The 22,633-nt window shown below is 50.0% G+C and overlaps 1 protein-coding gene across 1 annotated transcript; it reads right to left on the reverse strand.

The window, feature by feature from the left end:
• Positions 1 to 1,041: 1,041 nt before the first annotated feature.
• TRAIP (TRAF interacting protein) lies at positions 1,042 to 22,569 on the reverse strand. Its single transcript, XM_059160945.1, has 15 exons — positions 21,949 to 22,569; positions 16,408 to 16,465; positions 15,820 to 15,903; positions 13,749 to 13,788; positions 12,999 to 13,126; positions 11,714 to 11,808; positions 11,104 to 11,217; positions 10,054 to 10,141; positions 9,359 to 9,448; positions 8,835 to 8,923; positions 4,109 to 4,264; positions 2,384 to 2,432; positions 1,961 to 2,110; positions 1,811 to 1,861; positions 1,042 to 1,609 (listed from the first exon to the last, which is right to left on the reverse strand). The coding sequence occupies exons 1-15, from the start codon at positions 22,044 to 22,046 to the stop codon at positions 1,490 to 1,492; spliced, it is 1,410 nt and encodes a 469-aa protein (XP_059016928.1). The 5' UTR covers positions 22,047 to 22,569; the 3' UTR covers positions 1,042 to 1,489.
• Between the last annotated feature and the right edge of the window lie 64 nt (positions 22,570 to 22,633).

Consider the following 22,633-nt stretch of genomic DNA (forward strand, 5'->3'; position numbering starts at 1 on the left):
ATCATACAGTATTTGTCTTTGGAGTCTGACTTATTTCCTCAGGGTCGTAAGTTCTCAACCTGTGAAGCTGACTCATCAGGCTCCCACAATTGGGAGGTTAGGGCTATTGTCCGCAGTTTAAAGGAGTGGAGACACCCCGAGAGGTAGGGAGTTTGCTAAGATCACTCGGCTGGCCTGGAAGCCTATTAGGCAGCCACAGAGGGCCCCCTAAGTCGATGCTGCGCTTCTCCTCACCAAACCTCCTTGGTTCAAGGCGGCAACAGAACAATCTGGCTCCCACCACGAAGAGCATTACTTTCTGTGTGTGGCCCCTCTGGATGCACTGGAGGCACCTGGGCGTGCTCAGCCTGAAGCACGTGGGCACCCACCTTCATTCCCTGTGCCAGGCCCACGCTGGGCCCCGAGGAGAGAGATGAACCCCCATGCAGTAGTGAGAAAGAGAAGTGTAGGAGACCTCAGCCAAGCTACAGGTCACAAGGGGAAGACTGGGAGAAAGTGCTCTTGAAGTTAAGACCCAAAGGTCACAGATTATTCATTTTGCTTGCTGGGAGTTCCCTATACGGCTATACCTGTTTACCTAATTGCTTTCCAGGCTATGTCATTTGGCTTGTGCCCAGCTTAGAGACTGTGGACAAAACTGCAGTGATTTAGGGGTGCCTGGGTGGCTCAGTGGGTTAAAGCCTCTACCTTTGGCTCGGGTCATGATCCCAGGGTCCTGCGATCAAGGCCCGCATCGGGCTCTCTGCTCGGCATAAAGCCTGCTTCCTCCTCTCTCTCAGCCTACTTGTGATCTCTGTCAAATAAATAAATAAACCTTAAAAAAAAAAAAACAAAACTGCAGTGATCTCATTCCTGCTGGGGTCTCCTGGTGCCCTATGAGGGGGTACATGCCTCAGGGTAGGGCTACTGAATCTGAGTCTAGGTGAAGGTCCCATTTTAGAAAATTATGCCAAATGGTTTGTCAAAGGTTGATGCAAATTTATACTCCCAGAGCCATGAAGAAAAGATTCTATCTTTTTTATTTTACATAGAAATCTCCCCTCCCCCGCCCAACCATCCTCTCCCTACCACCATTCCCATCCTGCTCAGCTCTGGCCATGCCTAGCAGCAAGTCAGAAGTAGGCAGAAGCGGGGCAGGCTGAAATTGCAAGAAGCCCCAGGCACTTTGGTCCACACAGTCAACAAAAGACCTTAGTCTTGAGAACCAGCAGCAGCCTAGGCACATTGGCTATAAATAGGAGCCTTGAACAAGGAGGCACACGTAGGCCCAATATGGTAGACCCAGTTGGGGTGGGGGGGGGACAGGCAGGGTGAGTGCAGGAAATGCAAGGCTTCTGGGCCTCACCCTCACCCCCATCTTTTTGTTTACCCTTGCCCTTGGGGCTGGTCCTGGAAGAGGGGCCATGCCCCCCATGCCCTCTGCTGAGCCAGTCCTGGCCTGTAACTTGGAGGCACAATATCTGGCCATTGGTCTGGCTCACTGTTCTCACTACCATAGGAAGGTGTCCAGCTTGGCCTGGGAGGGAGGGAGCGCTCGTCTCGCCATCACTCTCTGCTTAGTCTTGGGCTTGGGTTTCACAGGCAGTGGGCGGATCGTAGATGTGTCAGTCTGAAGAAGATGTCAAGGAAGAGGCCTAAAGAAGAGACTGGGCAGCAAAGGCTTAAGCTTGGGGGCTGGGTAGCTCTACTCTGAGTGAGGTCTAGCTCTGCACACTTGAAGCTGTAGCCACTACCAGGCTGGGGGCTGGGGGTACAGGTGAGGGACGGTGTGGCTAGCTCAGCTCCGCCCAATGTTACAGAACAAGGATACAGGTTGGATGAATTTTGTCCGACCTCCAAGCCCATCGAAGCCTGTCCTTACCTAAAGTAGAAGGAAGAAGTGAGTGGGCCAGACTAATAGGCTAGGGGGCTGGCCACCGAAGAGCACTGGCGCTTGCCCCTCGTGGGAAGCCATACTCACTGCATCTGTGCTGCGACAGGGCTCTGCCTTGGCTCTTTTGGGCTGTTTCTGGCCGAGGACGGCATTCCGGATGAAGACAGGAAAGGCACTGGCCAGCTCCTCATCTGGCTCTCCCACACAGCGCTGGCCGCCCAGTGAGAGCTGGGACTCCTGGAGGGCAAACCCCAAAGCCAGACCTGATGAGCCCGGTGGCAGCAAAGGAGGGGGTGGGTTGCGGCAATGGACCAGGACCAGGAGCTCTGGCACCTCACCCATATGCAGAAAGGATAATGAGAAGAGTTCCCAGGTAGTTCCAAAGTATTTTAGTCCTGGGCCAGGAATGAGAGGGCTCTGGCAAGACCCTGCCCCCTCCGCGGCTCAGCTTCACACTCAGTCCTGGCAAGGTTGGATGGTGACTGCCTGACTTCTTCTGGGAAGCCTTACCTGCTTGGGGCCTTTGGCCATCTTCTTGGGGATGTCTTGAACGGGAGAGCTGCGAAAGCGAGACATGAAGGCAAGAAGCAGGTGAGGAAGACACAAGGCCAGGCAAACCAGGCTCAGCACACAGCCCTTAGGGAGCCACCACGGGGCACGGCTTCTGTAATGGTGGTGTGCTGGGCAAGGCCCCTTGGTCAGCCCCACCCCATGTGCAGGTCTCTGAACAGCTGGACATGATCACAGCTGCCAGAGTGGGGAGAAGGAAGTTGAAGCACTTTCCAGTCTTGTGGCTTCCACTTGGAGCCAAGCCAATTCCAATGCTCCCCAAGGCCTTAGGCACCATAGTATGTCCTGGGCTCTTTGTGGGGCTGGAGGCCCCGCTGATTCACCACCCACAAGAGGAAACCCAGTCATGTCCATACAAGCAGAAGGCACTTCGTGAGCTAAGGCCTAGCTGCATCTGCCCAGAGAGGGGCCACTAGCTCCATAAGACCCTTGGTTGAGAGCTTAGAAAGCTCTGTTATTACACAGGGCTAGGCCATCTTCCTAGATAATCTGTGCAGGCAGGGTCTGGGGAAAGAACTGATCATGGCCCAGGCTGTGGCCATTCATTCACTCCCAGCTCCAGAACTAGACACAGTATTTTCATCCAATTCCTGAGGACACTAGCAGCTGAATACCCTCTCCTGGTATTTACCCAGGTGGGTAAAAGGATGGTAACGTAGCTCTGACCATATGGCTTCTCAAAGCCATGAGGACAGAGCCAAGATTAGGCCTGTCAGCTCTGGAGCCCTCCACTCCTGCCCTCAGAGCCTGTGGTGAGGCTATATGATGACCATGGGAAGAGTCTCCACTTGCTGCAAGTTTGGCCCTGGGGAGACAGATCCAAGGTGGAAACATCCTGGGTTCCCCCACTCTCCCTTTAGGTCCTAAAGATGATAGAAATGTCTTACCCTTTATAGCAAAAGAGACATCAAGAAACCAGTGCCCTAGGCACTTGTAGGTCCCGACAGCAGCCCATATGCCCAAGGGTTGCCTGACTCCCTATGACATAGGTATCTCCAGCCCTGAGGGCAGGGAGAGGTAGCAAGCCCACCTGGCTCTCCATTTTGCCCTCCCCCCAGTAGTCTTCCACCTTCACTGCCTAACACCTTGATTTCTTTCTCTCATCTCCAAAGTCTCTGATTAAGGAATGCCCATGGAGGCATTCCCAGTCCTCTACACCCCTAGTACAGGTCCCACCCAGCCCCTTGCAGCTCCCTACAGTTTCTTATACCTGCTCCATGGGATACCCCCTTAGGTGGTAGAGTCCTGGGCTCCATGATTTGAGATGGTCCTAAACATGAGCCCAAGAGGCACACAGTAGAAGAGGAAGTTCAGAGTCCCTGGCCCAGGACTCTGTTGGGCAGACATTCAAGGTATGGGGAGCACACACATCCCCCAGCATCATCAACCCAGACCCCTACTGGGGTCTCTCCAACTACTGGGACCCCTATGTTCTCTCCAACTCACATTACAGCACATTTGCTTAAAGGGTAATAGTGATGACTACAACAAGCAAGAGAAGAACTCAGGAGAGGAAACAAGAGGTGGTCAGAACCAAAGTCATGGCCAACCCCAGGTGACCCTCACTGCCCTGTCAGCCACTTGGAGTGACAAGGGCAGGGCCAGCAGAGACCTCTTCGTTATCCTCCCTCGAGGCTGTGGACAGGGCTAGGGACTACTACTTACCGTTCTATCTCTTGGCAGAGCTTCTTGGCACGGCCATGATGGATGCTGGAGGCCTGGGATGGAGGGGTGTTGACGTCAAATGTGGCATTGAGGTCAATGTCCTCACCAAAGGCTGGTCGGCGAAGCTTTAGGCTCAGCATCTCCATAGGGGCTGGGCTATAGGCAGAGTTGGACTGGTTACTCTGGACCACCGTGGCAGTCCAGAAGGACAACAGTCCCTGAAGCATCAGAGATGGCCTGGTTCCAGGGGTCTGGAGCCCACATCCAGCCCAGGGCCACCCTGCAAGGAAGCCTGAATCTCTATGGAAAAAACCACTTGGCTTAGTGCTTTAGTCATGGGACCAAAGTCTTCAAGACATGGAAGGAAGAAAGCAAAACACACACAAAACCCAAGTTTATAAACAAAGGCTGTGTTTTGACCAAATAGCTTCATTTGTCAGAATGTAGTGCAAGGGGCCAGAGATGTGCCCACAGACTGATGGAGACGGCAAATGGCATAATTTTGGAAATGGTCAAATGACTCCCCAGAGGGCTGGCACTTTCACAGCCTGAATATGATGCAGACATTAAACTCATGTTTTTGGAGAATAAACTTAATAACATGGGGAAATGCTCATACGTGACATTTAAAAAGTAATATGAAACTCTGTGATAAAAGAAAAAACAGACAAGTTGGACTCTAAAAAGATTTAAAATTGTGTGCATCTAAAGACACTGGGCACCCAGATGGCTCAATCAGTTGAGCATCTGATTCTTGGTTTTGGCTCGGGTCATGATCTTGGAGTCGTGGGATCAAGCCCTCCATTGGGCTCTGGGCTTGCAGCAGAGTCTGCTTGTCCCTCATCCCCCTGCTCCCATGCTCTCTCTCTCTCTCTTTCAAATAAATAAATAAAATCTTAAAAAAAAAAAAAAAAAAAAAAGACATGGGGCGCCAGGGTGGCTCAGTTGTTAAGCGTCTGCCTTCGGCTCAGGTCATGATCCCAGGGTCCTGGGATCCAGCCCCGCATCGGGCTCCCTGCTCCACAGGAAGCCTGCTTCTCCCTCTCCCACTCCGCCTGCTGTGTTCCCTCTCTTGCTGTCTCTGTCTCTGTCAAATAAATAAAATCTTAAAAAAAAAAAAAAAAAGAAGACACTGTTAACAGAGTAAGAAGGTGATCCATAGAATGTACGAAACTATTTGCAAATCATCTCTCTCGTAAAGGACTAAAATCCAGAATATAGATAGATAGAACTGAAGCCCTGTAACAGAAAACAAACAAGCTAGTTCAAAACTAGGTCCAGGCCCTGAATAGACTTTTCTCCAGAAAAGATCTACAGATGGCCAGTAAGCCCATGAAAAGATGCTCAACATCACTGGTCATTAGAGTGATGCAAGGTTACCATGAGCTACTACTTCACACCCAGGAGGATGGTTGCTAGAAACAACAACAAAAACCCAAACTAACAGAAAAGAACAAGTGTAGGTGAGGATGTGGTAAAATTGGAACCCTGGGGTGCCGGGCTGGCCCAATGGGCGGAGCGGGTGACTCTTGATCTCGGGGTCATGAGTTCGAGCCCCACATTGGGTATGGAGATGACTTAAAAATAAAATCCTGAAAAAAAAATTGGAATCTCTGTGTACTATTGGTGGGAATATAAAATGGTACATCTGTCATGTAAAATAGTACAGCAGTTCCTCGAAAAGCTAAAAATAGAATTACCATATGATCCAGCCGCTCCACTTCTGGATATACATCCAGAGCTGAAAGCAGGATCTCAAAGAGACATCCGCACAGCTATGTTCATAGCTGCATACTCTCAACAGTTAAAAGGTGGAAGCAACCCAGATGTCCGGCCAGCAGCGGACATATAAGCAAGATGTGCTATACACATCCACCCTGCTACAACATGGGTGAACCCTGAGGACATCACGAGCCGAGTCACAAAAAGACAAAAACCGAATGATTCCCCTTAAATGCGGTATCTGGAGTAGTCAGAATCAGAGACACAAAGTAGAGTGGTGAGTGCTGGGGGCAGGAAAATGGAAGTTATTGTTTAATGAGTATAGAGTTTCAGTTTTTCAAGACGAAAAGGGTTTCGGAGGTGGCTGGTGGAGATGAAACCACATCACATATGTAATGTTACCTAATTGTGCCCTTGAAAATGCTGGTAAATTTTGTCAGGTATGTTTTGCCACTGTAATTTGGGAAAACAATTCTATGGAAAGTACAGTACTGGTGCACACACATCTCCTCTCAACCTTTCCCCACTAAGAAAGAAAGGACTTGAAGAAAATATATCACATGTCAACAGCGACCTCTGTGCTAAGTCCGTATTTTCCAAATTCTCCATGATGAGTATGTTGTTACCTTTATAATGAGGGCTGGTGGTTTTCTGTTAGAAAACTGCAGCTATTAGGATTTTTCCAGCCTACCCAGGCCTGGTGGCGCTCCTGTGGTCAGAGAACTCTGGAGAGTGGCAGGGCAGCCCCAAGAACATCCTTCCTTTAGGGACCTTGTCATCGGGGGTGTCCAAAGCCCTACTCCCACTGGTCAAGGACAGAGGGATGTCCTGTGAGAGTATGAGTCCCTGGCCGGGAGCCCACTGGGGCATGCGGATCGGAGGAAAGTGAACTACCTGCACTGATTTGGGTGGGTAAGCAATGTGGGAAGCTTGGACTATCTCTTCCTTCCCCTGGCCAGGTCCCTGGAGCCTCTACCCTTCTTGCCTGCAAGTGAAAACAAAGATTGCACAAACCCACCTCAAATCCATGCCATGCTGGTTGCTTTGCTTTCCCCTCTGGGAGCCACAGCATAAAGCAGGAGCCAGGAGCATTCGCAGCAACACTGTTGTAGTATCTGTTAATTCTGCCTCTATCTACCAACCCCAGCGAGTCCTCTGCCACTATCTCCCACCCCAGAGGGTCGATAAACCTCATCACACCCCACTCTCCATAGCCGTGCCACACCCCACTACATCCGGGGGCCCGAGATGCCCGCCCTGGAGGCTCCCACATGCCGGAGAGCTGGAGCTCAGCCCTCACCGAAACCTCTAGATACAAATGGCATAAGCACCATTTTTCTTGTCATGGGATCTGGCCTGTCCTCACGGCCTGTCATGGCCGGGGGCTTTTCGGGCTTCGCCATCTGACCCCCCCCCCAGTTTGTCTACCCTACTGGACCACAAGCTCCAAGAGGACTGAGAGGGCCTGACATGCAGTGTGCTCTCAGTGAGAACCTGCTACAGAAGTCTAGGCCACATTCTGGTGCAGAGTGGTAAAGAAAGTAAGCAAAAGCAGGTATGCAGAGTCCCAGAGAGCCTGGAGGCATCCCTTACTGTGGATGCCGGACACAGAGCACAAGTGTGTGGAAATGCCCTGAGGCCCACGGAGTGGGAAGTGCAGGGAGCACGGTGGAGCTTGTAGATAGCAGCCTGGAGTGACAGCCTAGGAAAAGGATTTTTACTTCCTGCCTTGAGGCAATTTGAGTTCTAAATGCCTGACCACATGAGATGGCCTTTGAGACTATCAGATCTCCACAAGCCAGGCTCCTGACAGAGCCCTTGTGCAACCTGGGCTTTCAAGCCACCGTGGCCATGGGCTCTGAGAGTGGAGTGGGGAGAAAGGACCAGACACGGAGTCTAGTTTGTCCAAATCGGCAACACACTGGACCTCACAGAAAATCACACTCCCACAGCCGTTTCTCAGTCCAACCCAGATGGGTGGGCGGGCAGCTCTAGCTCCATGAGGAGATGCTGGAGGGTCTGAGGTAAAAAGGAAAGAATACGGTTGAAAAACTAAAGGTATGATGAGAATTAGAGGACCCTGGCTTGTTGGCACTCACTCCCCGGTGAGGAATGTTTGTGTAAGGAAGTTCATGTGAGGAACAGAGAGAAAGATGTGGCTCCCGGTCTACTCATCGCCAGGTGTGTGCGCATGGGCTGGTTCCATGAGTGCCTCAGGTACAGTGCCAAGAGGTCTGGGAGTGTCTGGTGGGGGAGGGAATGACGTGAAGCCCAGGAGCTGATAACCTGGGCAGACAGGAGAAGCCGAAGGATGGTCCCCAGCCTCACCTTCAGGTGGCCGGGGATGCGGTCAGGAGGCACCACAGAGGTTAGCCAGGTAGACTCCAGCAACTGATTGTATGTGAGGAAGAAGGAGCATAATGATTTTCCAAAGGATATTGAAAAGTGACTCAAATAAAAGTCTGGGCCACTGGCTTATGTGCTTTCCATCTGGGCCAGCAGCTGGGCAGTTAGGCAGGACAGCCCTGAGGTGCTCTTAGCTGGTCAGCTTCTGTGAAACACTCAGGAGGAATGGGCAGCCGGTCCTGGCAGGGACACCCATCCCTCTGCCTCTTGGCACCCCCTGCCGGCAGCTTTAATGCACACATTCCTGAGAGCAGCAGGGAATTTATTTTGGTGCCTGGTTTCATGTTTGTTTCAGAATCTGGGGCAGACAGATGCATTTGGTAAGCATTCCATAAACAGGAAACGTGCGGACAGTCAACGCTCCTGTCCCTTCCCTGCCCATCCCTAGGTCCTCTCTGGCCGACCTTTCCTTGTCAGAGCCCAGAGCTTGCCTCAAAGCTGTTTTCCAATTACATCTTGGCTATGTCTCAGGGCAGGAGGCCCACAGCCTTCACACCCACACGGACCACCCACCCAACCAAAGCCAGGAGTAGTAAAGACCCTTTCTGGGGAGTTCTTCCAGCTTATGACCCCTGTACACCCCAGAAAGTCAACAAACCTCTCTAAAACTAGGCGGTTGACAGTCTCAGTGTCCACTGGTGGCAGGTTCAGGGTTTCCTGCAGCATCGTTAGCTTTTTTTTCAGGCTCTTGGGGAAGGAAAGAGAAGAGTGTGAAAGGAAGGCTGAGGCAGCAAGCCCAGAGAGACCACCAAGGACGTGGATGACATGCACAACAGGCAAGCCCACTGCGAGCAGGGCAAGGCCTGAACCCCCAACATCCCGAATACCTGGGATCATCCAGTCTCAGAACCCCTGTCTGGTGAAGCCTCTCCTGTGGTGAGGCTACGTCCCTGGGAATATAGGTACAGGACAGGTTGTAGGAGAAGACCCACGGTGCTGTCTGTCCCCTACTGAGGAGGCCAAGGCTCCAAATCAGGGCCAAGGTATACATCTTGACACCCTCTGAACCAGGAGGATGCAGGGAACCCAGAACCACCGCCACAGACTGGGACATAGGTTCCTAGGCTCTCGGAAGATGCACAAACAACCCCTCATTCACGTATGGCCAGGGATGTCCCTCACCACAATCTCCTTGTCAGCACTCTGTAGATCCTTCTGGGCCGACTTCAGCTCCAACTTGGTCTGGTCTAGTTCAGAATAGACTGTCTGCAACTATAAGAAAGTATAGGGAATAAAGACCAGGCCAGCAGGCGGCCGCGTGCTCTGGCCCCACCTGCTGCTACCCAGCGCACGCTCACGGGATCCCCAGGTCCAGAAGAGTCTGAGGACACACAGGGAGACCCTGGCTTTGTGGGGCCTGTCTGTGCCCATCTGGGGCTGCCTGGGAACTAGGGCTGTGCTCTACACCCAACAACCCATGGAGGCACCAGGCCCAGAGATAAAGCAGCTGTGCTAAAAGAACCGGGTTCCAAGTATGTTCCTCCTACTCTGGGCCTGGGGCAAAAGCAGGCCTCTGACACTGTCTCATTCAGGATCTGTGCTCTCCAGCCAGCTGAGAGGTGCCAGAGGCCAGAGAGAATAGAGGGCATCGTGAATGTACATGTACGGGGTGGGGGGGGATGCCTGTGTGACCATCTACCCTAAGTGGACAAGCCACAGAGCCAGAGCTGAGGCCCAGTAACCAGTCCCTGTGGGCCACCCAATGGCCCCATGGAGTCTGCTGCATCATCAGGGCCCATGCCTTTGCTCAGGAGACAGGAACGAGCACTACAAAAGGATAGCCACCACACCCCTCACCTTTGGTTTCCCACTGTTACCTTGCTTTTGGAAGAAAACAAGTCCTTCTTCAGTTTGTCCGCCAGCTCCCCTGAGGCCTTCCGAGCTTCTTTGAGATTCTCATACTCTCTATGAGGGAGCCAGGAAAAGGGATGTCAGAATGGGGCATGCTGCTGGTCAGACTGCACCCCGGCACCAAACAAACATAGAGCCCAGGCTGTCCCCTCAGCCAGGTCTCCTCCCTACTCTGAACCCTGAGCCCAACAGGGTGGGGCTGCGGAGGGTCCTGCAAGGGGTGGGGGGAGTCTCTGTTCCCTGCCGGTCCTGCAGGCCCTGGTGATTGGAGAGGGTATGCAGGAAGCCCCGCCCTCACTAAGGTCTCAGGAAGAGGCCCCTATACCACCTGGCCCTCACTGAAGACATCTGGGATCCTCTGCACCTGTCAACCATGTGGCCCCTTTCCACAACCTCACATCCGCAGTAGTGGCGAATCTGAGCAAAGTTTCTGATTCAAGTTAGGCAGAGTCGGTAAGTGCTGATGGGAAACAGGATCCATTTATCACGATGGGGCTTATAGCTCAGAGAATGGTGCCAGTCTGCTTAGCAATAACACTTCTGGGACGCCTGGGTGGCTCAGTCAGTTAAGCATGTGCCTTCAGCTCAGGTTGTGATCCCAGGGTCCTGAGGTCAAGCCCTGGGATCAAGCCCCACATGGGGCTCCCTGCTCGGTGGGGAGCCTGCTTCTCCCTCCCAAATCTCCCCCTGCTTGTATTCCCTCTCTTGTTATCTCTGTCAAATAAGTAAATGAAATCTAAAAAAAAAGAAAAAAAAGAATAACACTTCCCTTCACACTCATTGTCTCAGTAACCCAATGAGGCAAGTTATTACTATCCCCATGCAGGAAGCTGGTCAGAGGCTAAGAAATTGACTCCTAGCCACATGGTGAGAGGGGAGGTCACGGTTCAACTGAGGCAGGATAGCTCCAGAGCCTGCCCTTTTACTCAGCCTTCTCTGCTTTGTTAAGAGATGGGCAACAGAGAGGGTGCCATGGCTTAGCTCCTGGACTGGGCCACAGGGGCCAGAGTACACACTTCTTGAGGGACACGCAGTACACAGCCAGCTGCTCCACCGCGGACTGTCCCACACCCATGTCTCGGATCATCTCCTCCACCTCGGGTCGCTGGCTCTGGAGCAGGAGCTCAATTCTGAAAAACACCCAGCCCACGACATTTAGAATCTGGAGGCTGATGGGTAGGTACCCAGTGCAGCTCTGCTCTCCTTTGCTGCTGTTGCTATGGTGACAGCCTGGCCTGCCAGCATGCTTTAGCAGGCGGGTCTACCCAAAGAAAGGCCCTGCAGCAGAGCCGAACGCAGCTGCAGGGATGCTGCTAGGGAAGAACGGGTGCTGACAGGTCCTCAAGGTCAGGGATCCCTGGAGAAGGGTCTCTGGAGCCAAAGACCTGCCAGGTCACTGAGCCACGGGCAATAGAAAGGGGGAAGACTGAGGCCAGGGGCCCCATGGCAAGTGGAGGAGCCCCCCGAGGCTAAGTGAGGACATGGGGCCCACAACCCCCTGGCCTGAGCTCCACATGGCCGATGGAGATTTGAGCCATGGAAGTGATCCAAGCCCCACTGCAATCCTAACAGCTGGGCCCCGGGGCTAGAGGAATGAGCTGAGGGTGGTCCCAGTGTCGGGCTCACCGCTCCATGGTTCGCATCTTGGTCCTGAGTCGGCGTGCCTCCTCCTGGGCTTGCCTGCTCTCGTCCTGTTGCTGCTCCAAGTACTTCATCTGCTTCTGCACAGCAAACACACCCATGCCCACCTGTCGCTTGGAAGATCCCAGGCACCACAGCTAAAGTCATCCTGAGAACTGTCCACTTTTCCAAATGCCGATAACCGTGTGTCCCCAGCCCCGTGGAAGGAAGGCTCCTGGGCCCCATTCTGGCTTGTGCTTTTTCTGCTCTGACGCCCTACACCAGCTGCTCCTTCACCTCCCTGCTTGCTTCCTCCCGAGATGTATCTTACCCCAGGCACATCCCACTACCTAGAGGCCCACTGTGGGCTGCCGAGGTACCATGGCGTAAGGGCTCAGGGTGCATGTTGTGTAGGCAGCTGAAGAAACACAAATCCAGGTCTCTTTATCCACATCTAGACCCAAGGACAGTTACCAATCAGGATAGGAGAGCTGGACCAGAGGCAGTGGGCCAGGCTGCCCTCAGCACAAAAGCACTCCATCTCTGACCTGGGAATGCCATCGAAGATGCCTGCTCTGCGGTCAAGTACTGATTCACTCCTTCCCTCCCACTGGTCACGCCACGTGATCCAGCCCAGCCACCAAGCAGGAACAGAGACAATGAACACCCTGGGGCTCTGTCTGTTCACAAAGATGGCTCCCATTCCCTTTCAAATGGCATCCAGCAAGGACTGCTCCTTCTTACGAGGCCAGAATATCAACTGCAGGTTCAGATCAATCGCCTCATGCCCCTTAGAGAGCAAGAGGCTCACCAACCCAGCCTGATACAAAATTCATCTGGGTCTAGAGCGCCTGGCTCTGCAGGCTTTGATCTGCCTGGTCAGCTCAGCACATCTGACTTCAAAGGCCCCCTGCTCCTCCCTGGGATGCTGTTTGATCTGGCTCCAGAGAGCAGCCCAGCCAAGGACTAGAGTGCTAATGGAAGGTTCCTCAGTCTGGCTTCATCGGTGGAGTACAAACCACTTTTGGAAACAAGGTCCAGCCTCACTGAGGTCTTGGCTGAGCTGACCCTCCGAGAAGCGCCAGGAAGGCCTCACCTCTTCATACTACCTGGCGCCAAATCCGTAAGCATGGCCAATGTGACCCTTTGCTTACGGGCTGGATGGGTACAAAATGGGTGGCCTGGGTAAGAAGGGATTTGCCTCCATTTTATAACCGCACAAAGGTAATGACCAAGGCAGAACCAGAAGATGAGCCCAACCGACTTGTGCCCACAGAACCTGGGGACCTACCTTGAGGGTGGAGCACAGCATTTCGGCCTTGTCTAAGGCCTTCTGCAAGGATTCCACGGTGGCGTTGCGCTCTTCCAGCGTGTCCCGCAGGGTGTCAATGATTACCTGACTGTCCCTTTTCTCCTTCTCTGCAGCAGAGGTGGGAAGGGGGAAGGCCTGTTCACTCATCAGTGTAAGAACCTGAGCCCTTGGGCTCCAGCACCGCACACCGCACCCCAGAGCCATGTAAGGAACAAGTCTCCAGTCAGCAAGTTGGGTGACCTGCTTTTCTCTCTGGCACACACCAAGCCAGGGAAGCTAAGCCAGAGTCTCTTCATGCATGGGATGAGACCCTCTTTCTGCTGCTTAGAACTACTTGAGTAAAGATTTCACTGCTCTCCACTCCCAAGGGTCTAGTTAATTCATCATCTTAGAACTCAAGTAGGTTTCCTGTGAAACTCAGCAGCCAAACTCTCTCCTAGAAATAGTCTGTTCCATTTGGTAGTCCCTTCCCTTCCCAGTCCCAGTCCTGGGGCTCTCTCTTTGTCCTCAGACAAAGAGAGAAAGCTTATCGGGCCTAGGTGGACAGCTTGAGGCACCTCCCTTTCTTCCCCTTTCCTGCCAATCACAAGAGCTGGCAAAACTCTTGGCTGTACAAAGCAGGGAGAGCCCCTAGCTTCACCAGAAGACTGGAACCATTCTTCCCAGGGCCTCTCCCCCAAGCACCTGGGTCAGGGGCTTCCCAGGACCCCTTGTCTCTTACTAACTCACCTTTCTGAGCAAGCTGGGCTCTGGTGTTATCCAGTTCATTCTACAAGGCAATATCCACAATAAGAAGCAGAAAGGCATCATACCTGGCTTCCATATAGCATTCCAAAGGCTTGCAGGGAGATCCAGGAGGGGACAATGAGGCCTGCAGGTCCAGGGAGGCACAGACCCTGATATATGTCATGGCCAAGCTAGGCCCACAGTGGAGATACGTCTTGCTTTTTTATCTCTATGCTTTTTTTAAAAAGTAGGTAAGACGGAGGAAAATAATCTCAAGTATAAGACCCTGGGACAGAGAAGGAGGCAGAACAGGGCAAGAGAGGGGCCATAAAGGGGTAAGAGAAGTGAAGTTGGACCTGTGGGATCAGTCTCACAGCAGAGGCTTCCAAGACTTCCTTGGCCCTGTGCTGGCCCTTACAATCTCTGGGCTTCACTGATTGGGGTCACAGAGTTGGGAGGGCTAAGGACTTTGGGTCACCACTTCCTCCCTCTACCCCAGGTCCTGCTTGCTCCACAGTCTACTCTCCAAGCTCTGAGCTGGCTCTGTGTACCACGAACCTTCCAACCCTAATAAAGTAGGTAAGCTGGGACAACTTCGTGTCTCTGGATGAAACCTCACACGTGCTAGGCTCTAACCAGACTATTGTGAGGGTCAAATGAACCTCTCAAAGCCCGGGCATTAAGTTACAGAGCCACTGCCACAGAACCACTGAGAGGCTGGGGCAGAAATGAGTCCACCTCCCATTCAGGAGTTTGGAGCACTCAACACCCCCATGGGCAAGAGAAGTTTTCCATAAGCAGAAAAACCAGACACTGTAGAACTGAAAGGCTTGGTCAAGGGTTCATGGTGGTGCTAGATGGAATTCAGGCAAAGCTTCCCCCAGATCACCCTTTCCAGGTCAGCACGAGACTCAGAATTTCACTGGTGACCAATACTAAAGACCAGCCCCAGTAGAGCGGTGAGCTCCCTTCTGTAAAAATCCCCCATCCAGGACTCCAGAGCAAAAGCTTTTGGTGGCTGGGTGGCTCAGTGTCGGCAGAATATCCTGGAGAGCAAATGGTGGGTAGAGAAGGGCATGCATGGGCTGCCAGAGAACAGACACCAACCCAAAGCTCCCCCAAGTTGCCTGCCTCCTACACTTAAGCAAGATGCCTGCAAGCCCTTGCTCCAGACTACTCAAGATGCTGCCTCTCTGTCTCCTAGATCTGGCTTTGAAAGCCAGAAAGAAAGGAAGCTGCCTTTGTTGTCTTTATCACAGGGAAGACGCAGCTTAAAACCAGGAGCAGTTACCATGACGATGAACGTGCTGGCTTTAAGCACAAAAGCTCTACGTACTTGAAGCAGGAAGGTTCCAAGGAAATCACAGCAACCCGGGGCCAAGGCCAAATGAACCCTGGGCTGACAGATGCCCAGCAAATGAACCCTCGTGTCCAGGTGCATTGTGAATCCCAATCCCACTTCCTCAAGAGGTTTTGACCAATTCAGTCCCCCCAGTACACAAAGAAAGTTAAATCTTGGACTTGAAGGGAAGAAGTATAGGAGAAATGGTGGGTTTCTGCCCTGGCTCACCTCCTGATTCCAGTGGTTCTGCCCTCCATTCCTGGTTCCAGAAAGACTCAAGCAACTGGATATATACCAAGCTTCCCCCCCAGTTTTGAGGCACAGCCAGGTTTATGAATAGTGGGTTCACACATCCTCCGTGGCTGAGGACTGGAAGAGTTTTCTGATCGATTTCTAGCTGTCCAAGCAGCAAGGTGGGCTGGGAAGGATGGCTGTACAACCTCCATGAGAGAACCTCAGGAGAGACACTCTGGCCTTTGGTGGGAATCGCTCTGAAATCCCAAGGGCGAAGGCTCACAGTCACGTGGCTCCCTTCTTCCCCAACAGTGTATCTCTCCAATGACTGGGTCTTTATCATCACGTTTCCTTTGCTCTCTTCCCTTCTGCCTTGAAACCTCTACAAATCTCCCTCTAGACTCTATCTCCACAGTTTACACACCCACCCTGGGAGGGAACAGAGAGTAAATTCTCAGAGGGCTTGCAGTGCAGTAGAATGACATAAATCCCAGGTACCTTTAAGAATTCTGCATCTAAGACACTCTCCTCCTCTTGGGCAAGGTCAAAGAAGAGCTTATTAATAATGGTTCTTCTGCCAACCTGGATGAAAGGACAAGAGAGAGTATGACTGTATAGCTGAGTCACGTGCAAGGCCGACAGGAATGGACATGCTGCTTAACATGGAGCCAGGCCTGTTCTTAGGCCTAACTTTTCACAGCACATCCCTTGGAATCAGATGAGCTCTGTAACCCTACAGGTGCCCCACGCTGGTGCCACTGGTTTGGTGGTTACTGAAGTCATGTCACCATAGACCCATGTGGTTCAAAAGACATCCCAACTCTAGGTGCTGGGCACTGAGGATGGGGAAAGGCAAGGAAGGAGGTCAAATTTAGCTAGGTGAAGACCAGCCCGGGCAACAAGTCTATCTGCCAGCTATTCTTGGGCACAAGTAGGTCTCCTGAGCCACTCAAAAGCACAAGTAAGGCTTAATCAGCCTCAAACCATGAGGGTCCAAAAAGGTCAAAGATCTTGTCCAGTTTCAGAGATTTTTTCTCATTCCTCCTCCTCAGCAAGGAAAAGGTGTTTTCACCCCATCGCCCTCACCTGGATTCGACACTGTGGACAGGTCCGACTTGGTGCTGTCTCAAACCACTGAATTAGGCTGGAATGGGAAGCAGAAAAGTAGACTGGTGAGCGCTTACGTGGGCAGAGACGTACAGGCCAGGCAGTCACCCTGACCACAACAGCATCTGACTTATTCCTCCTCAACCCAATGCCTGACCACAAAGGAGAGTAGTATCACAGTGGGACAGTACATCCCACGGGGCCTCACTGGTACAAACACTCTGACCAGTCGGCCCTTTTTTGGCCCTGTTGGTATGGCCGTCCTGACCTGAGCTACTTGCTCTTTTGTCAACATTCCAGGCTCTGACTAGGATGGAGCAGCAGCCAAAGCCCAGGGTCCCTCAGAGATAGGGATTCCAATAATACCCCCCACTTTAAGTTAGGACTCCAAAGGGCTACACTTTCAGAGTAAGGGTACACTAGAAGTAAATGCAAGTTGTGGTAAAAGTAAAACACAGTCCAGCTTCGCCTCATCTATCTGAGTGGTCCAACAAAACCTCAAACCTTAAACTCTAATTAGTCTCCTACTAGTAGACTCTCCCACCAGGGACCAGGGAGAAGCAGAGTCCTTTCTGGAGGGTAATACCATCATCCCAGGTCTGTTTTTTTCTGTAAATACTTTTCCATATATTAGGCATGAGATAAATTCAAAGGTACCCAGGTACAGCGATGAGAATGAGTGAGTCTACATCTAAGAACAACATTATGGATGAATCACATACACATAACATGGAGGAAGAGAAGCCGGATACAACATATATTATGTATGACTCCAATTACATAAAGTAAATGTTTCAGGTTGTTTGTTTGTTTTTTAAGATTTTATTTATTTGGCAGAGAGAGAGAGAGATCACAAGTAGACAAAGAGGCAGGCAGAGAGAGGGGCAGGGAAGTAGGCTCCCCACCTAGCAGAGAGCCCGATGCGGGGCTCGATCCTAGGACCCTGAGATCACAATCTGAGCTGAAGGCAGAGGCTCAACCCACTGAGCCACCCAGGCGCTCCCATTTTAGTTTTTTTAAAAAGCAAATAGACAAGGGAAAAAGCACTACACACACAAACCAGAACATACACACAAAGACTTCAGATATGGGAATTGTCAGACACAATGTAACACAGCATGCTAGGAAATAAAAATCAAGACTGAAAATATCAGTAGAGGGGTGCCTGGCTCAGTCAGTAGAGCATGTGACTCTTGATCTTGGGATTGTGAGTTTGAGCCCTATGGTAGGGGTAGAGTTTATCTTAGAAAAGAAAAAAATATATCAGTAGAGAACTACAGAATAAAAGGTGGCATGGCAGAACTTAATAAGAACCAAACAGAAATTTGAAAATTAAAAATGGCCAAAATTAAGAATTCAATGGATGAGTTTAATGGCAGTTTATGCACAGTTGAAGAATTAGTAAAATGAAAAGATAGGTCAGAAAAAACACTAAGAATCAAAAAGACAGAAAAATATGAGACGGTAAAAGATACAGAAAATAATGTGAAAAGCTCTAGCATACATATAATAAGGAGTTCCAAAAAGAAAGTATTAGGTGGAATTATGCACATTCCCCAAGAAGTCTATATCCTAATTTCTTAAAACTGTGACTATTTCACCTAATATGACAATAGTAATTTTGCAGATGTGATTTAGGATCTCGAGACAGGGGGCGTCCTGGGTGGCTCAGTCGGTTGAGTGTCTGTGATTGAGCGTCTGCCTTTGGCTCAGGTCCTGATCCCAGAGGGATCAGGGATAGAGCCCCATGTTAGGTTCCATGTTAGGCCCTGGGTGGCTCAGTGGGTTAAAGCCACTGCCTTTGGCTCAGATCATGATCCTAGGGCCCTGGGATCGAGCCCCGCATCGGGCTATCTGCTCAGCAGGGAGCCTGCTACCTCCTCTCTCTCTGCCTGCCTCTCTGCCTACTTGTGATCTCTGTCAAATAAATAAATAAAATATTTAAAAATAAAAATAATAATAATAATAATAAACAAATAAATAAATAAATCTTAAAAAAACAAAACAAAACAAACCTTGAGACAGGGAGATTATCCAGGTGTGTCCCCATGTAATCACAAGGGTCCCTAAGTGAAGCAGGGGTGTCAGAGTCATACAGAGAGCAATGAAGATGGAAAATGGGGCCATGAGCTAAGAAAGGCATATATCTACTTACAAACATTGACTATAACCTGGTAAACCCATTTTGGACTTCTGACCTCTGGAACTGCAAGATAGTAAATCTGTGTTGTTTTAAGCCACCAAGTTAGTAGTAATTTGTTATAACAAATGAGAAACTAATATGAGAAGAAAACGGATAATGAACTAGAGACAAGACCTGAAAAGATAATGGCTGATAATTTTCCAAAACTAATTACAGAAACCATTCCACAAGTTAGAGAACCATAATGAATCCCAAGCAGGATAAGTAAAAAAATGGTAACAAAAAGAGAGCTGAAGTGCTATGTTATTGTCAGACAAAATAGACTTCAAGTTAAAAAAGGTACAAAAAACAAAGAAGAACTTTACATATTGATAAAAGGTACAATCCAACAGGAAGAAATAACAATTATAAACACACATGTACCTAATAACAAAGCCAAAAAAATATATATGGAAGAAAATTGGACAGGATTCAAGAGAGAAATAGACAGCTATACAATAAAAGTTGAAGAGGTCAATAACCCAAACTTTTAATAATGGATAGAATAATCACACAGGTAATCAGTAAGAAAATAGAGGACTCAGACAACATAAACCAACTAGATCTAACACACAAATACTCCACCCAATCACAGCAGAATATGCATTCTTCTCTAGTGCACACAGAACATTCTCCAAGATAGACCGTATATTGGGCCACAAAACAAGTACCAATAAATTTTAAAAGATTAAAATCATACAAAGTGTTTTTTCTGATCACAATGGAATGAAACTGAAAACCAGTAACAGAAACACAACTGGAAAATTCACAAATACATAGAAATTAACACACTCTTAAATAACTGATGGATCAAGGAAGAAATCATAAAGGAAATTAGAGAATACCTTGAGATGAGTGAAAATGAAAAGACCACATACCAAGACTTACAGAATTCAGTAAAAGCTTGCTAAAAGGGAAGTTGATAGCTTTAAACACACACACACTAAAAAAAATACCCATTAGGTAACTATTATAAAAAAAAAAAAGAAAACAGAAAATAACAAGTGTTGACAAGGATGTAGAGAAATTGGACCCTTGTGCATTGCTGCTGGGGATGTAAAATGGTGCAGTCAATGTGGAAAACAGTAAAGCAGTTCTTCAAAAAATTAAACATAGAATTACCATAGGATCCAGTCATCTCACCTCTGGGTATAACCCAAAAGGAATGAAAGCAGGCACTTATACAGATACTTTTACACCAGTTCATTGTAGCATTATTCATAGTAGCCAGAACACGGAAACAACCCAACATCCTTTAACAGATGAAGGGATAAATAAAATGTGGTATTCCCGTACAATCGAATTTTACTCATAAAAGGAATGAAATTCTCATACATGCTACAGCATGGATGAACCTTGAAAACATTATGCTGGGCGCCTAGGTGGCTCAGTGGGTTAAGCCGCTGCCTTCGGCTCAGGTCATGATCTCAGGGTCCTGGGATCGAGTCCCGCATCGGGTTCTCTGCTTCGCGGGGAGCCTGCTTCCTCCTCCCTCTCTCTCTCTCTGCCTACTTGTGATCTCTCTGTGTCAAATGAATAAATAAAAATTAAAAAAAAAAAAAAAGAAAACATTATGCTTAGTGAAGTAAGCAAAACTCAAAAGAACAAAATTGTATGATTCCACTTACACAAGATACCCAGAATAGGAAAATTCAAGGAGAAAGAGGGTAAAATAGAGGTTTTGAGGGCAATGGGGAAGAGGGGTAATGGAGAGTTGTCATTTATTGATACAGTTTCTGTTTGGAATGATGGAAAAGTTCTGGAAATAGATAAAGGGAATGAAGAGGTACAAACTTCCAGTTATAAAATAAATAAGTCATGGGGTGCCTGGGTAGCCCAGTGGGTTAAAGTCTCTGCCTTCAGCTCAGGTCATGATAGCAGGGTCCTGGGATAGAGCCCCGAATCGGGCTCTCTGCTCAGCAGGGAGCCTGCTTCCCTTCCTCTCTCTCTCCCTGCCTCTCTGCCTACTTGTGATCTCTCTCTCTGTCAAATAATTAAATAAAATTGTTTAAAAAACAAACAAACAAACAAATAAATCAATAAATAAGTCATGGAGATGAAAAGGAAAGCGTAGGAAATATGCTCAATAATACTGTTGTATGGTGGGTGCCTGGGTGGCTCAGCAGGTTGGGTGTCTGCCTTCCCATCAGGTCAGAATCCCAGGGTCCTGGAATCAAACCCCACACTGGAATCCCTGCTCAGCAAAGAGCTTGCTTTTCCCTCTCCCTCTCTCTCTCTCAAATAAATAAATAAAATATTTTAATTAATTAATTAATTAGACAGAGAGAGCACAAGCAGAGGGAGTGGAAGGAGAAGCAGACTCCCCACTGAGAAGGGAGACTGATGGGGAGCTGGACCCCAGGACCCTGGGATCATGACCTGAGGTGAAGGCAGGCACTAAACAAACTGAGCCACCCAGGTGCCCCATAAATAAATAAAATCCTAAAAAAAAATACTGCTGTATAGTGACAGACAGTGACCACAATTAAATCGTGGTTAGCATCGACTAATGTACAGAACTGATGAATCAATATGTTGTGCAACTGAAACTAATATAATATGGTATGTCAATTATATTTCACTTAAAAAAAAGAGCTCTGAATCAGCCAGTCCACAGATGCTAAGGGAATCTTTCCTCACCAGCTGTACATTCAAACGGTCAGTAGGATGGCTGGATTAAGGAGCACCTCCTTGCCCTCCATGTTTGTTTGGCTTTTTTAAAAGATTTTATTTACTTATTTGAGAGAGAGAGAGAGAGAGAGATCACAGAGGGCAAGGGAGAAGCAGACTTGCTCGGTCCCAGGGCCCTGAAATCATGACCTGAGTCAAAGGCAGGTGCTTAACCAACTGAGCCTTCCAGGTGCCCCTTTGCCCTTCCTTCCGTGTTATCTTGGGATTCCTGGCGTCAGTGAGTACACTGAGAAGTCCGACCAACGAGATGACTCTGGGTGGAATAATCCCAAACCATCAACCAAACCACAAGTCGGATAGCCAGAGGCCTTCCAGGTTATCTCAAAGAAATAAAAGCCGTTGTTAATTTGGCGAAAGTCACCTCTGCCCGGACTAATAATTTTGAAGTCACATCTCTCTGCTAGCGGATCAAGGAAGCCCCTACTTTATGTTCACCGAACCAACTCTGTTTCCCTGGACTCAGTTCAGCAGTTACCTCCTCCGGGAAGCCTGCCCAGACCCGCCTCTGCTCAGGTCCGGTACCTACCGTGGGAATCAGTCTAGTGCCGTCTTAATCACCTGTCTAGGCTCCGCCGGGGGACCCAACACCCCTCAGTTCTGTAGCCGTACAAGGCCGAGAGCCCGGCCCCGCCACTGTGGTCACTCACCACTGAAGATGGAATGTGTGGCCGCAGTGGATGGCGGCCACATCTCGGGAATGGTCGAAGAAGTCGGAGCAGATGGTGCACAGCGCACGGATAGGCATGACGACTGATCTAAAGGGGATCAGGCAGCCAAGGAAACCTCGACGGGTCCAGCTTCGCGGCCGCGCCCCCGCGTCCCCGCGGGCTTCAAATTTGGCTCCACAGCGCAACTTCCGGGAGCGAACCGGAAGTGGTGATAAGGTACGTGGAGGCGGAGCCCGGGAGCTGGGTCTGGATTGGACGAGCCATGGGGGCGGGACTTAACGACCGAAGAGATTCCTGGGGCTGAGCGCGAGACTGATCTGTCAGTGGTATCTCTCCAGTAGCTCCCGGAAGGATTCGGCAGGTACCCGCAGTAGCTATGCCGCCGGCTGGCCCCTTTGTGGGGCAAGATAAGACATTATGGTCCGAAGCCAGATCTTGTGCGAAGCGCGCCGGGCACGGGCTCCTCAGCCCTGTTCTATCAGGGCAGGCTTCTCTGCACCTCGGGAGAGTCGAGAAGACCGAAGCCGTAGGGAAATGGGACGGTTGTCCCGATGGAGAGCGGTCTCCTGGGCTCCGGGCAATGCCCGGCCATACACCCGTAAGCCCATTGTTCCCACAGACTAAAAGAATACCCCACCCTCTCAGCCCTCAGCTCTGAGTGGTC

This window comes from Mustela lutreola, chromosome 2 (assembly GCF_030435805.1).
Source record: "Mustela lutreola isolate mMusLut2 chromosome 2, mMusLut2.pri, whole genome shotgun sequence".
Lineage (NCBI taxonomy): Eukaryota > Metazoa > Chordata > Mammalia > Carnivora > Mustelidae > Mustela > Mustela lutreola.